This window comes from Bos indicus, chromosome 1, assembly GCF_029378745.1.
Source record: "Bos indicus isolate NIAB-ARS_2022 breed Sahiwal x Tharparkar chromosome 1, NIAB-ARS_B.indTharparkar_mat_pri_1.0, whole genome shotgun sequence".
In the NCBI taxonomy this organism is placed as follows: Eukaryota; Metazoa; Chordata; class Mammalia; order Artiodactyla; family Bovidae; genus Bos; species Bos indicus.
The window spans coordinates 111,634,130-111,649,952 of NC_091760.1; the positions used below are offsets into that span (position 1 = coordinate 111,634,130).

Consider the following 15,823-nt stretch of genomic DNA (forward strand, 5'->3'; position numbering starts at 1 on the left):
CAACAGAAGATCTGCCAGGCTCAACCTTCAGAACACAGCTCTCTGTATTCTGACTACCACCTCTCACTAAGTCCTCAGCTACCATCCTGGTCTAGACTCTCTTCAGTTACAGAAACAGTTCTGATGACGTTGAATTGCCTCAACAGCAAAGTGGCCTTTCCCTTATCTGGGGAGTGTCTAAAAGCTGTATGACGACCCAAGCCTCACATTCAGATTTTATAATTTCAGATTTATTCTTATGATGTTAAAATCGCCATCTCTTCTTAGTTGTCTTTAAATATTTATCTTGTCCCTAAAGCATTTAAGGTACATTAGAAAAGTATATGTGTGAATGTGTGTGTGTGTGTTAGTTGCTCAGTTGTGTCTGACTCTTTGTGACCCCACGGGCTGTAGCCCACCAAGCTCCTCAGTCCATGGAATTCTCCAGGCAAGAATAGTGGAGTATATAAAGACATTAAAATAGAAAAATATGAGAAAATTAGGGAAAGGGAAGATAAGGACAGAAAAAAATCATATGATGTCACAGGTGAATTGTACATACACCCACATGCCATGAGGTTTTGTACCCTTGCTAGAAAGGGAATAATAACAGAGGAGTCTCTTCCTCTAAGATGTGCTTTAATATCAGATCTCTTTTTGCTTAACAGGCCCCCAGAAGACATTATGATCACAGTAGCCCCTTGGGCCTGAGTGGCAGAGGGCTGTGTGGGGCAGGAAAGGAGAAGGGTTGTATGCTCAGAAGAAGTGAGGCAACGTTGGTCAGGAGGACCCTTCTCTCCCAAGACTGGGTCCTGACCTACACCCCAATCATTCCCTGGTATTCCCTCCAATCTCCCACCTCCCAGCTCACCCCTACGTGTTACCCTGAGTACTTACCAAGACCCAAGCAAGAAACTCTGAGTCCTGATTTTCCAAGATTCCTAAAATAAAAATAAAGCAACACATGGTCATCGTTTCCTCGGGTAGAATTTTATCTGTGAGTATTAAATCTCACTTAAAATTTTTTTAATTGAAATATAGTTGATTAACAGCATTGTGTTAGTTTCAGGTATATAAACTTAACCTTTTATGACACTGTTCTTGACTAGAGCCGTGGTAGGGGCAGAGCTCCAGATGCAGGCCTGTGGTTTGGGCAAGAGTCTCTTTCATCCCTATTTGGGTGCTTTAAAGTCCAAAATGTCCTTAGGCTCAGCACAACAACAAAGGGTCCCCACAAAACACAGCTTTTCAGCCCTATTGGTCTTCTTTATCAGTTTTCTTACAAATGTAATATCTCTCTTCTTGAGGGCAAGATTTGTAGATTACTTACCCGTCAGTCATTCTTCATTCATCAATGGATTCTGGCCCATGGTGGACCCTTAATAAACATTTGTTGGCTGAGTAACAGATGAACTGACCTTTAAAGCAAAGTATTACTACAGATGGATAGGGAATATTAAAAGAACAAATACAAAATAATCCTTTAGGCTATTTAAACTAAATTAGATTACTTTTATTAAAAAACTACACAAAATTCCTACAAAAAGGTCAGACAGTCCTTAAATGATTCTTCCTTTCCTCAACATTTTTGCTTTTCATCCTTAAAAGTTGATCCAGGGAGAGGAAATATATTTTCATTCTTTAAGTAGAAAAAGAACTAGGTGCTCTAATCTTAACTGTAAGGTATTTGTGGAGACCCAGACCCAACCCATCTTCCTGTCATCTGCCTAATGCCATCAGAGAGGAAATCGAATTCTCAGAGAAAGGATATCTCATAGAAGTTTGTAGGGATCCAATGTGAAGAGATGAAGCTGACGTTATTGAAACACGGTAGAAAAGTGTATTCCTTACTTTCTGATCAGATGCTTTTATGAAAATATAGCTTTTCTCCCTGCTTCTATCCAAACAAAACAGAACCAACTTTTCTAAAAAGTTTTCTACAGCTCAGTTCTTCCAAATTCTCTCTTGATTATCCTACAGTTTGATTTCTTTAGAGCTAGTAATCAGTGCTCTTATTTTTGCATCTATTTCTTTTCCTTGCTTGCTACTGTCTATAAAATTCCACCTAAGCAACACAGTTCCTTTCCTAGCCTGGTTCAAAGGACATTACACTGAGAGGAGTTGAAAGATCCAGATTTTTGTGACTTTGTTGCAACCAGCTAGGTGACCTTGGAGATATCACTTCCTCCTTTGGACTTCCTTGGAGATATCACTTCCTTTCTAACCCTAATTTCTTCATAGTAAAATGGGGTAGCAATGTCTATGCCATTCTTCCAGCATCGCTGTTGTGGGACTGGAACATGATAATGTATGCTAATGTGTTCACAGTAAACAAATTCAAAAGCATAATTATTTTTGGTGCTTCCTGACTCTTCTAATGCTGTCACAGACATAGTGCTAAATTTCCCATATGAATTGGATATGTCTACCTGGCAGGAAACTATTGCATAAAGGTGTGTGTGAAAAATATTTTGAACTGCTAAGTAGGAGAAAAATACTTGGACCTCTCCCATGAAATTAATTTGCGTAAGGAATTGTTCTTTTAGTAGTTTCTCAGAAAACCACAGGATGTACAGCCAGAAGATTTGCTTTGTGGTCTAAAAGTCTACTGATTTTAAAGGGTAGGAATATAGAGTGAAAGCTATATAGTGGGGAGTATAAAAAAAGACTTACACCAGAGCAAAAAAATCAAAGAAAATATATAAGTGAATAACAGTCTTCCAGGTAGAGATATTTGACATTGATGAATTACTGATTTATTGACAGATTACCATGTTCAAAGCAATGTGTAAGGTCATAAAGATACAGAGAGGAACAAGGCACAGTTCTCTACCCTTAAGGAGTTCTCTATCCTTTTCTGAGGGACGCAGAAGAGCAACCGTGTAATCACTGTAGAGTGGGGGATGTCCTCCCATGGAGGTTCTTGACAGCACATGGAGGAGCTGTCTCAGGCTTGCACTTGCATAACTATGTGGGTGTCATGGGGGAAGAGATCCAGGTAAGAAATTTCATGTAATTTTAATATCTTTCAGTGACTTAGAGCACAATAGGGAACAGGAACTTGGTGCAGAAAATTATGCAGAGGAAGAAATTTTTCTAACAAACTGAAAAAGGGCGAGATTATGACACTGGGCACTTACTGAGCAGCATCTCAGCACCCAAGGTAGGGAGACCTGCTCTAAGTTCCCTTATGCCAGTGATTTAGGGAGACAGTGATCACTCTGTTACGGGTTTGCAGGGCCAAACTTGAGAAACTTGGGAACTGCCGGCCAATACAAACTGCAAAGTAGCAAGTACTCAACCTGGCCCATGTTATTGCCACTGCTGTTTGAACACCCAGGCCAGCTTTTCTGGAATGAAAGCCTTAGAAGATTTTTCAATTACAGACAATTATTTATACAGTGGTGATAGGTCTCACATTGAGCCTTGGTGTTTTTATTTAACTTTTTCACAGATTATTATTTTTTTCTCTGTAAGTGGAAGGATTGGGCTTCGCTGTTGGCTCAGTGGTAAAGAATCTGCCTACCAATGCAGGAGACACAGGTTTGATCCCAGGGTTGGAAAGATCCCTGGAGAAGGAAATGACAACCCACTCCTGTATTCTTGCCTGGGAAATCCCACAGTCAGAGGAGTCTGGCAGGCTACAGTTCATGGAATCACAAAAAAGTCAGACACAATGTAACAACTAAATAACAAGAACAAATGGAATGATTACCAAATTCAGTTAGCTGTTTTTTTAAAGTGAGAGGTATTTTCTGTGCATAAGCCATACCTGGTCTCTAAGTCCATTGCCCTTACTCTTTGCAGGGATAAGTTTCATTGTGAGGCTCCTACCCAGTAAAGCACTCTTGCCGCTCACTTAGCAGATGGAGAAGATAGGAGGAAATAACTTCCTCCAGTTCATGTGGATTTCCAACACAATTTCCGTGATTCCAAATGGCATATCTCCATCCAGCCCACGTTCCTGTCTGCACAATACTAAGCGGAGGTGGGGTGATTATTTAGCCACTTTGATCCGTTTAAGCTCTGCTGGGTAATGGAAGCCCAAATACTTGACACATTTGATCTAATGAGTCCAAAATACATCATCCAAAAGCTTGTTTGTGTGGCTCGAGCACCAAATAATGGCCAACTTTACACATCACACTGGGCTGGGACAGGTGTCCTGGAACCTCCTCTGTCCAACTCAATGGAATTTTCATGCTCACTTCATGACCTTGTGTGACACTGTGCATTGAAACAGCTTAATGTGATGGCATTTTGTCTCTTAATTCCTCAGCATTAGCACAGGTGAGGCTACCAAAAATTCTGGAAGCACATCAAATGTCCAAATAGATAGAATTTCTTTTCCATTTAATTCAAGGCAGTTGCACTGCACTAGCTTCCCTATTTTATCTGTGTCAGACATACCAGAAGAAAGTCTCACTGTGTTCATTTTTAGTATGTGCTCCCGTTCAACTCAAAATAAAAGCTCCTCTTTCCCAAGTGAACCTGGGCTGCTCAGCTGCTAATATTAGAAATGAATGACATCAATATGGGGGCACGGTACACTTAGCTTTGTCAGTCAAATTTTGGAAATCCTAAACCTTAAGTCAAAGCTTTGGGAAAGTTACTGGAGAAGGGATATAGCTTCTTGAGAAGCCAAAGGTTGCATTTCTTCTTTCTAAAGACAGAATTGTCCTCTCGGTGGCTGAACTTGTTTTAAGACAATGGTTAGTCCCATGACAGATACATTAAATATAATTTCTAGTGTTGTTTTCTGGAGCATCCATCATGCACTTTTTATTTTAAGACAATAATAGAATTGTAAGAACTGAAATCAAATGTCACTTAGGCACAGTATCAAATACCATTTGATGTTTACAGGTCCTTTACAAATCAAAGATGCTAAAAGCAGAAGATTAGCAGCCTAAATGTGTTGTTTTAAAGTCCTTGCTTCCTCATACGTGTATCTTAGACACTATTTACAGTAAATTGCTTGGAAGAAAGGAACAGTCGGCTAAAATAGGTACCTTGCATTTGACCAAGAAAGATGCATGTTGCACAGGAGAAAAATCCCTTATTTAGAGGCTGACACAACAGAGACAAACTGAAGGCACATGTAAAGGGCTCCAGTGGCCTTGTCAAACTGGCAGAAACAAATTTGGTTTGACCTGGTTTTCACAGGCTCAGATCATTACATCATCTGCTGTTTTAGTCTAGCTGAACATCTTTCTGATCCTTCTAAACCACATTCTGCTGTGTGGGGGGCCTTACCTGGAAGCTACTAGTCAAACGTGGGGTGTGAAATGGAAAAAAAAAAGAAATGTACAGTTAACCTGTTTTGAAAAATACAGAGCAGAAGGTATGTTCATTTGTCAGCCAGCTTGTTTTTATAGTTGTATGAGAACATACATTTTTACAGCCATGAAGGTGACTACAAATGGTGATAACGTTTTCTTATGAGGGTACCGTTCATCACTGTTGACAGTGATTAATGATTCATTTGGAAACCAGCAGGCATATAAATGATTTAGCCATGCATTTTGATGACAGACATTGATAAGTAGCACAAGGAAACTTTGTTTCATTCCTTCCTTTATCTAAGTAGAGGCAAAGTAGAATGGGATTCTTTCAAATTCTTTGGTTTAAAGGTTCAAGCCATTTATCTGTTGTAAATTCCAACTAGATTCTTATTCATTTTCTTTGGACATATAAAAAATCACCTGTTGATCTGTGCACTCTAAAAAAGTCTGCAGAAGTATAGCAAAAAGAGATTTCCCTATAGTTAATTAATCAGTTTAATAGAACTGTGTATGACATTGGGCAGGTTACTTAAACTTTTCAAGCTTCTTTCCTCATTCATAAATGGGGATATTAATAGCTCCCTGCTTTTTCTTTCTTTAGGAGATTGAGAAAATATAAATGCAGCACCATTCACAGGAAACTTAAGTGTTCAAAAAATGATATTTACTTTCTTTCTTTCTTATTTTCTAGGAAAAGTGGCATCTCAAACACTGACGCTGGTGGGGTTCCGATTCAGGACTAAAGCTGTTAGAAGGTTGCTTCTGTGGCTTTCAAGACCTATTTCTGTGACCATATCCTCTTACTTCATGGATTTGTGCTTAGACATTGCAAACATCCTAAATCTATTATATGTGAATTGTGAGTCATTTTGCTAGGACCTTTAAGACAGTGGGAAACAGGGGCTAAAGATAGATAATGGAGGTGAAGGAGAAGGTGGTATTCTGTTGGGAAAGGCAGTTTGGAGAATTCATGTGGGTCTGAGAAATTTAGAACCTTTCTTCTGTGACCGCCAGGAGGAGGGACATGGAGTTGGAACACAAGGTTGTGCCCAAGAGCAGAACTTGGATGATCTGCACGGTGGAGATGGTGATAGGGGTTGCGAAAGGCTCATCAAAGTCTACTTATCACTTAAATAAAAGTTGCTCACTGCTTTTTCTGTCCCAAGGATCTAAGGCATCAGAATAGCTGGAAATAATTCAGTCTGAAGTCAAGAGAATCTAGAACCTTTTTATCTAAGGGCATATCATTTGGGGTTCATGAACATGCATGAGAAAAATACATTTTTATTTTTCACCAACTTCTAACTGAAATTTAGCTCCTCCTTCAAGTATAAATGTTGGCAAGAAACCACAGAAGTACCCACATTAACTGTTACTTTGCCATCAAAAGAAATTACAGGTATTTTTCTACCACATCACAGTTACCTCAGAGATTTAAAAAAATAATTTTCACTGGCTATTTATACCTATCACCTTTTGGAAATTTGGCACTCAGCCTACTCCTAGAGCTTGTTATTTAATATATTGAGAAAGAAGTGAATGTCTTATTAGGTCACAAATTTGGATTTTAAATATTTTGAACTGTTTATCTAGTTAATCAGATTCTTGTATATTTTATGTTATGTGTTTAAAAGCACTTTTTCTAAGGAGTCCGTAAACTTCACCAGACTGCCAGAGGGGTCCATACATCAAGCATCTTGAACGTAGCTAAAAGAAATATGTCGTTTTAAAAATGCCTCTTCGTGCATCCATCTGCCACAAAGCAACATGGGTTTACAAGCATCTTTTTCAAACCATGAGGGTAGGCAATCCTGAAAAGTTTTGAAAGTGAAATATGCCATACCCTATAGCTACTCTTTAAAATGTGTATAATAGTTGATAGTGTTGGTGTTTAGTATTCCTTTGTTTAATTTTAGTAAGTTACAAAAAATTTTTAGGCCCTTGCTGAATTTACTTTCAATTCAGGCTTGCTGCTTGAATTACCTCTACTGCTGCTGCTACTGTTAAGTCGCTTCAGTCGTGTCTGACTCTGTGTGACCCCACAGACGGCAGCCCACCAGGCTCCCCCGTCCCTGGGATTCTCCCGGCAAGAACACTGGAGTGGGTTGCCATTTCCTTCTCCAATGCATGAAAGTGAAAAGTGAAAGGGAAGTCGCTCAGTTGTGTCTGACTCCTAGCGACGCTATGGACCACAGCCTACCAGGCTCCTCTATCCATGGGATTTTCCAGGCAAGAGTACTGGAGTGGGGTCTTGACCCTAAGGTCTCCCATTACAGGGCTCTTCAAGAGCCTCATCCAACCGTCTATAGCTGGAGTCTGCTGGGCTTACCCACTAGGGCAGAGGAGACAGAAGAGGATTTGCCATCCCCAGGGCTCTGGGGTTTCAGCCTCATGCATGGTATTTCTTTTGTAACAATTTACTTTAGTGTGATTCATTCATTCAATCATTTCACATTTCATTCCGTATTATATTTGTGTTTGTTTTAACATAAAATAATGTTTCCTTACTAATTCTTCAAGTAAGTTTGTTGTCTCAGAGATGTGCCATGTTGGTTCCAAAGCTTTACCAGGTGCCCCTTGGCACCTTCTGCTGCCCCAGTTTGAGAGACTTGGTTATAAACTATTATCAGCCATTTATACCTTAGTGTGAAGAAGTTTCAGACTTTTTCTTATGTCAGCTTGGAGGATTAGATGAAACAGTCAAGAAATAAAGCGCTCAAGTTCTGAAAGAATTGGAAGAGGGAATAAAAGTAGGGTGGCAGGGCTTGTCAGGTGGTGCTAGTGCTAAAGAACCTGTCTGCCAATGCAGAAGACTTAAGTGCTGCAGGTTCAATCCTTGTGTTGGGAAGATCCCCTGGAGGGGGGCATGGCAACCCACTCCAGTATTCTCTCCTGGAGAATCCCATGGACAGGGGAGCCTAGAGGGCTACGTCTATAGGGTTGCAAAGAATCAGACACGACTGAAGTGACTTAGCACGCACACATGGCAGGAAGATGAAGGAATCGGCCTCACAGGAGAAAATAAACTTTGCCACCTTCTAAATTTTGTCCAATATCACATCTCTCTTAACAACCAAATGATCACACTTTCTTGTGTGAATATCACACATATACTTGCATTTTCAACACTAAGAAGAAAGAATCGAAAGCTTTCAAAGTTTTCTTCACCCTGGGGTGATGATTTGTTTTCAAAGAAGTTCCACAAGATGAAGCAAAGGTAAAGCCTTCTGTATCATCCACTTTGTAATGAGATTTGTGTTAGTTTCCACTGTAATGAGCTGTGTAGTTTTCAAAGGCAAAATAAACAAAAAAGCATCTAAGACAGATTTCATGCTCCAAATCTTCCCAATTCCATTTCTTACTTTCCCTTTAGAAAGTAAAAGCAGCCACGTGACTGAGACTGAGGCATGAGCTTGAGGGTGGGGTGATATTTAAATATGCACTTAATCAAAAGCAAATGCTTCCAGTCATCATGCATTCGTTTGCCATTCACTTTCTTTGACAGAGGAAGGTAAAACTAATGCCTGTTTTCTCTGTGGGCTCAGTCCTCTACATCTGCTTTCAGAGTGCCATACATCATGGTGCATGTTGTTTTTGGGTGTTAGTTGCTCAGTCGTGTCTGACTCTTTGCAACCCCATGGACTGTAGCCCACCAGGATCCTCTGTCCATGGGATTTTCCAGGCAAGAATACTAGAATGGGTTGGCATTCCCTTCTCCAGGGGCTCTTCCAGATCCAGAGATTGAACCCAGTTTTCCTGCACTGCAGGCAGATTCTTTACTGACTGAGCCACCAGGGAAGTCCATATTATATGTAATATGATTTTCTCCTTCCTGGAAGGAAGGTTGTTTCTCCTTCCAGACTGAGATCTGTGAGGGCAGGAACTGTGTCTAAAGTACCTGCTTATTCCCAACATAGAGCAAAGTCCTGGGCACATAGCAGGTGTTTGATGATGCTGACAGGGATGCTCTTATACTATTCTTTTGCTGTGGATAAAGACTGTTGTCACTCACTTGTTTCACTCTTGTTGGCTAGGGAGACTCTGTGGTTTACTGCCAACTCATGCCTCTGCCGAAGACTCCTGGACAAAAGAGTCCAAAATACAGTACTTGGGTGCAATCTCAAAAACAATGGAATGATCTCTGTTCATTTCCAAGGCAAACCATTCAATATCACAGTAATCCAAGTCTATGCCCTGACCAGTAATGCTGAAGAAGCTGAAGTTGAATTGTTCTATGAAGACCTAAAAGACCTTCTAGAATTAACACTCACAAAAAAAAAAAAAAAAAAAAAAAGATGTCCTTTTCATTATAGGGGACTTGAATGTAAAAATAGTAAGTCAAGAAATACCTGGAATAACAGGCAAATTTGGCCTTTGAATACAAAACAAAGCAGGTCAAAGGATAACAGAGCTTTGCCAAGAGAATGCACTGGTCATAGCAAACACCTTCTTCCAATAACACAAGAGAAGACTACACAGGGACATTACCAGATGGTCAACACCGAAATCAGATTGATTATATTCTTTGCAGCCAAAGATGGAGAAGCTCTATATAGTCACCAAAAACAAGACCAGGAGCTGACTGTGGCTCAGATCATGAACTCCTTATTGCCAAATTCAGACTTAAAGAAAGTAGGGAAAACCACTAGATCATTCAAGTATGACCTAAATCAAATACCTTATGATTATACAGTGGAAATGACAAATAGATTCAAAGGATTAGATCTGATAGACAGAGTGCCTGAAGAACTATGCACAGAGATTCGTGACACTGTACAGGAGACAGTGATCAAGACCATTCCCAAGAAAAAGAAAAGCAAAAAGGCAAAATGGTTGTCTGAGGAGGCTTTAAAAATAGCTGAGAAAAGAAGAGAAGCTAAAGGCACAGGAGAAAAGGAAAGATATACATCCATTTGAATGCAGAGTTCCAAAGAATAGCAAGGAGAGATAAGAAAGCCTTCCTCAGCGATCAATGCAAAGAAATAGAGGAAAACAACAGAATGGGAAAGACTAGAGATCTCTTCAAGAAAATTAGAGATACCAAGGGAACATTTCATGCAAAGATGGGCACAATAAAGGACAGAAATGGTAGGGACCTAACAGAAACAGAAGATATTAAGAAGAGGTAGCAAGAATACACTGAAGAACTATACAAAAAAGATCTTCACACCCCAGATAATCACGATAGTGTGCTCACTGACCTAGAGCCAGACATCCTGGAATGTGAAGTCAAGTGGGCCTTAGGAAGCATCACTGTGAACAAAGCTAGTGGAGGTGATGGAATTCCAATTGAGCTATTTCAAATAGTAAAAGATGATGCTGTGAAAGTGCTACACTCGTAAGACCAGAAACTATAAAACTCCTAGAGGAGAACATAGGCAAAACACTCTCTGACATATATCACAGCAGGATCCTCTATGACCCACCTCCCAGAATATTGGAAATAAAAGCAAAAATAAACAAATGGGACCTAATTAAACTTAAAAGCTTCTGCACAACAAAGGAAACTATTAGCAAGGTGAAAAGACAGCCTTCAGAATGGGAGAAAATAATAGCAAATGAAGCAACTGACAAACAACTAATCTCTAAAATAAATAAGCAACTCCTACAGCTCAATTCCAGAAAAATAAATGACCCAATCAAAAAATGGGCCAAAGAACTAAATAGACATTTCTCCAAAGAAGACATACAGATGGCTAACAAACACATGAAAAGATGCTCAACATCACTCATTATCAGAGAAATGCAAATCAAAACCACTATGAGGTACCATTTCACGCCAGTCAGAATGGCTGCAACCCAAAAGTCTACAAGCAATAAATGCTGGAGAGGGTGTGGAGAAAAGGGAACCCTCTTACACTGTTGGTGGGAATGCAAACTAGTACAGCCACTATGGAGAACAGTGTGGAGATTCCTTAAAAAACTAGAAATTGAACTGCCTTATGATCCAGCAATCCCACTGCTGGGCATACATACTGAGGAAACCAGAAGGGAAAGAGACACGTGTACCCCAATGTTCATCGCAGCACTGTTTATAATAGCCAGGACATGGAAGCAACCTAGATGCCCATCCTAGATGAATGGATAAGAAAGCTGTGGTACATATACACAATGGAGTATTACTCAGCCATTAAAAAGAATACATTTGAATCAGTTCTAATGAGGTGGATGAAACTGGAGCCTATGATACAGAGTGAAGTAAGCCAGAAAGAAAAACACCAATACAGTATACTAACGCATATATATGGAATTTAAAAAGATGGTAACAATAACCCTGTGTACGAGACAGCAAAAGAGACACTGATGTATAGAACAGTCTTATGGACTCTGTGGGAGAGGGAGAGGGTGGGATGATTTGGGAGAATGGCATTGAAATACGTATAATATCATATATGGAACGAGTCGCCAGTCCAGGTTTGATGCACGATACTGGATGCTTGGGGCGGCTGGTGCACTGGGATGACCCAGAGGGATGGTATGGGGAGGGAGGAGGGAGGAGGGTTCAGGATGGGGAACACATGTATACCTGTGGCGGATTCATTTCGATATTTGGCAAAACCAATACAATATTGTAAAGTTTAAAAATAAAATAAAATTAAAAAAAAATGTGATGCACTCAATATGCCAGCAAATCTGGAAAACTCAGCAGTGACCACAGGACTGGAAAAGGTCAGTTTTCATTCCAATCCCAAAGAAGGGCAATGCCAAAGAATGTTCAGACTACCACACAGTTGCTCTTACCTCACACGCTAGCAAAGTAATGCTCAAAATTCTCCAAGCCAGGCTTCAACAGTACATTAACTGTGAACTTCCAGATGTTCAAGCTGGATTTAGAAAAGGCAGAGGAACCACAGATCAAATTGCCAACATCCATTGGATCATTAAAAAAGCAAGAGAGTTCCAGAAAAACATCTACTTCTGCTTTATTGACTACGCCAAAGCCTTCGACTGTATGGATCACAACAAACTGTGGAAAATTCTTCAAGAGATGGGAATCCCAGACCACCTGACCTGCCTCCTGAGAAACCTGCATGCAGGTCAGGAAGCAACAGTTAGAACTGGACGTGGTAACAACAGACTGGTTCCAAATCAGGAAAGGAGTACATCAAGTCTGTATATTGTCACCCTGCTTATTTAACTTATATGCAGAGTACATCATGCAAAATGCTGGGCTGGATGAAGCACAAGCTGGAATCAAGATTGCTGGGAGAAATATCAATAACCTCACATATACAGATGACACCACCCTTATGGCAGAAAGCAAAGAACTAAAGAGCCTCTTGATGAAAGTGAAAGAGGAGAGTGAAAAAGTTGGCTTAAAACTCAACATTCAGAAAACTAAGATCATGGCATCCGATCCCATCACTTCATGGCAAATAGATGGGGAAATAGTGGAAACAGTGATGACTTTATTTTTGGGGGCTCCAAAATCACTGTAGATGATGACTGCAGCCATGAAATTAAAGACCCTTGCTCCTTGGAAAAAAAGCTGTGACTAACCTAGACAGCATATTAAAAAGCAGAGACATTACTTCGCCAAAACACGTCCATCTAGTCAAAGCTATGGTTTTTCCAGTAGTCACGTATGGATGTGAGAGTTGGAATATAAAGAAAGCTGAGCATCAAAGAATTGATGCTGTTGAACTGTGGTGTTGGAGAAGACTCTTGAGAGTCCCTTGGACTGCAAGGAGATCAAACCAGTCCATCCTAAAGGAAATCAGTCCTGAGTGTTCATTGGAAGGACTGATGCTGAAGTTGAGGTGCCAATACTTTGGCCACCTGTTGGGAAGAACCAAATCATTTGGAAAGACCTTGATGCTGGGAAAGATTGAAGGCATGAGGAGAAGGCAACAACAGAGGATGAGATTGTTGGATGGCATCACTGACGCAATGGACATGAGTTTGAGTAGGCTCCGGGAGTTGGTGAGGGACAGGGAAGCGTGCCGTGCTGCAGCCCTGGGGTCACAGAGAGTCGGACATGACTGAGCAACTGAACTGAACTGAACTTAAATAACTCTGGAAAAGAATCTTTTGACTGGATATTGTAAGGCTAAGAACAAAAAGAACTGAACACAAACACTGTTATCTAGTTGCCAATTTTTTTTCTTACAGGGGTATGAGTTAGTAATTTTGAAACTAAGGTTGAATACTAATGTTGACAAATAAGAAATGCAGTGAGTGAACACTAGACCCAGAAATTAAACAAAAACAAAACAAAATTGAGGGCCCCTTGAAGCCAACATCCCTTTATCATTTCATTTCATTTTTTATATAAACAGTCTCACATTGACAGAACATTGTGTTTGTTTCTTCTTTCCTTTTTGTTTTTCTAATTTGGCAGATGTTTACTCAGCAGCTACTAAGATGCATCCAGAGCTTGTAACTGATTTTGATGTTAATGAACGCCCCTTCTCTCCAGCAGAATAATACATCAAACTGATCTGTGAGATCAGTGAGATCTGAATGCAGTGAGAACTGAATGCTGTTGGCCTGTGACTTTATTTGGAGCCCTATTATAAACGACTAATGATTGGTCAGGTTAGAGTGCTGAATTTAGTTTATTTTCATTCTTCAGCCTCTACATCGGTCTTTTTAATTGGTCTTTACATTGGTCTTTTTACCTGATATTTTAGTTTGCGATGTCTCAAAAGTAGGGAAATTGCATCTCGTTCTGTGGTGACGATGAAGTGGTGCTCACTGGAGGGCAGAAAACCGCATCTTCTCATGGTGACTAGGAGAATACACACCCACAGCCACAAGAACAGCTCTCCTAGATACAGAGCTCTCTCTACGCCAATCCTTTCTGATTGTATTTGACACAAAGGGAAAGCTCTTCTGATAGACTCATGAAAGGGAGGAAGGGAGAGAAGACCACCCCTTTTATGAAACAGCAAGGCATTGGAGGCATTGGAAGAATATATTCTTCAGGACCCTAAGATCTTTTGAAATTCTTTTGAAGTTTGAAAATGAAATCAAATTTCTCTCTTTGGGCTTGGGTAAATTTTTATTAAAATATACAATTTAAAAAATTGACTCTAGGCATTTTAAAATAATTACCACAGGGCAACTATAAAATCCTGTGAAATAACCTTGCTTTATGCTTTTGTGAATCAGTCCATTGTAAGAAATTAGTTAATTTCAGTTGGTTAAAATCAGTAGTGGTACTTCATTCAAGTTGACTGACTTCACTAGTTCTAAGCAAGATTTAGATGGCAAGAATTCGTAGGATAGAGCCCAATATTGATGGCAGAATAGCGGGCGACCCGACAATTCTTGGATGTGGCCCCAAAGAAGTCAATTTCCAACTCTAGTGTCATCATTATATCATGAGAAAGAAAACCATGGCAGGAAATAGATGCTTTCCATATAGTTGCAGCCAAATAGCTGGTTATTTTAATAAAAACTCTGATGAAGCCTAATTTTTGACAGCATGATGCCAAAGTGGATGATTCAGTAAAAGTTTTGAATCCATTTTGAATCTACTAGGCTGTTTAACAAGGCAATGGCACCCCACTCCGGTACTCTTGCCTGAAAAATCCTTTGGACGGAGGAGCCTCGTAGGCTGCAGTCCATGAGGTCACTAAGAGTCGTACACGACTGAGCGACTTCACTTTCAGTTTTCACTTTCATGCATTGGAGAAGGACATGGCAACCCACTCCAGTGTTCTTGCCTGGAGAATCCCAGGGACAGAGGAGCCTGGTAGGAGGCTGTCTATGGGGTCGCACAGAGTTGGACACGACTGAAGCGACTTAGCAGCAGCAGCAACATATCTTTGACTTTTAAAATGGAGAAGTACAGGCAATCACAACCTATTTTTGGTTTGTTCTTCACTTATTGAGTAAACATAAGCATACTTTATTTCCCTGTGGCTGACCCCAGCTTTTTGATAATAGCAACAATTTATAGAGCACCTACCATATGCCAGCCTCATTCTAGGTGCTTCTACACACAATTCATGTATATAAAAGTATGCGGTCTTTCCAAGTAAACACTCCTGTGCCCATTTTATCCATGAGGAAGTGGAAGCTGAGAGAGGTTAAGGGTCACACACACATAGCATGCATAACAGAGTCAGGAGCAGAGCTCAGCTGTTGGTCTGTGTTGCTTCCCCTGTTCCACTCTGCCTTCAGGGGGTCTGCCTATCGGAAATGACCCAACTGTTAGCAATTCCCTAGAGAGACAGGCAGTGATGGGGTCCCTGCCTGGGGCAGGCCATTTTGGGAGGCCTAGAGAAAAAAGAAAATGAGTTTCTGCAACTCTTTTGCTAGGCATCCACACCCCCTCCTGACACCTCCTTATCTGCTTTAGGCCCCCCAGCCTCCCACCCCTGACTGAAGCTTTCCACAGTTTCTGTGATTGATGCCACAGCGGTGGTGGGAGTTGGTGAACTGCCACTCATCTCACTCCTCTGCCAATCAGCCTTCAGACTGAAACAACAGGAGAGGAAAATAGGCAAAAAAAAAAAAAAAAAAAGTGTACCACTCCTACTGGTTAAACATTCAACAGAACTGATTTCATCCTGTTCTTCGCTTTTTTGAAAAGAGAAAAAAATGAAGTC

General features: G+C 40.4%; 1 protein-coding gene across 2 annotated transcripts in view; it reads right to left on the minus strand.

The window, feature by feature from the left end:
- KCNAB1 (potassium voltage-gated channel subfamily A regulatory beta subunit 1) overlaps positions 1–15,823 on the minus strand; it is a 443,860-nt gene that overhangs the window by 127,431 nt on the left and 300,606 nt on the right. For both annotated transcript variants that reach the window (XM_019960417.2, XM_019960426.2), the window contains exon 2: positions 877–920. In XM_019960417.2, coding sequence (XP_019815976.1) covers positions 877–920 — 44 coding nt within the window. The remainder of the gene's footprint in view (positions 1–876; positions 921–15,823) is intronic.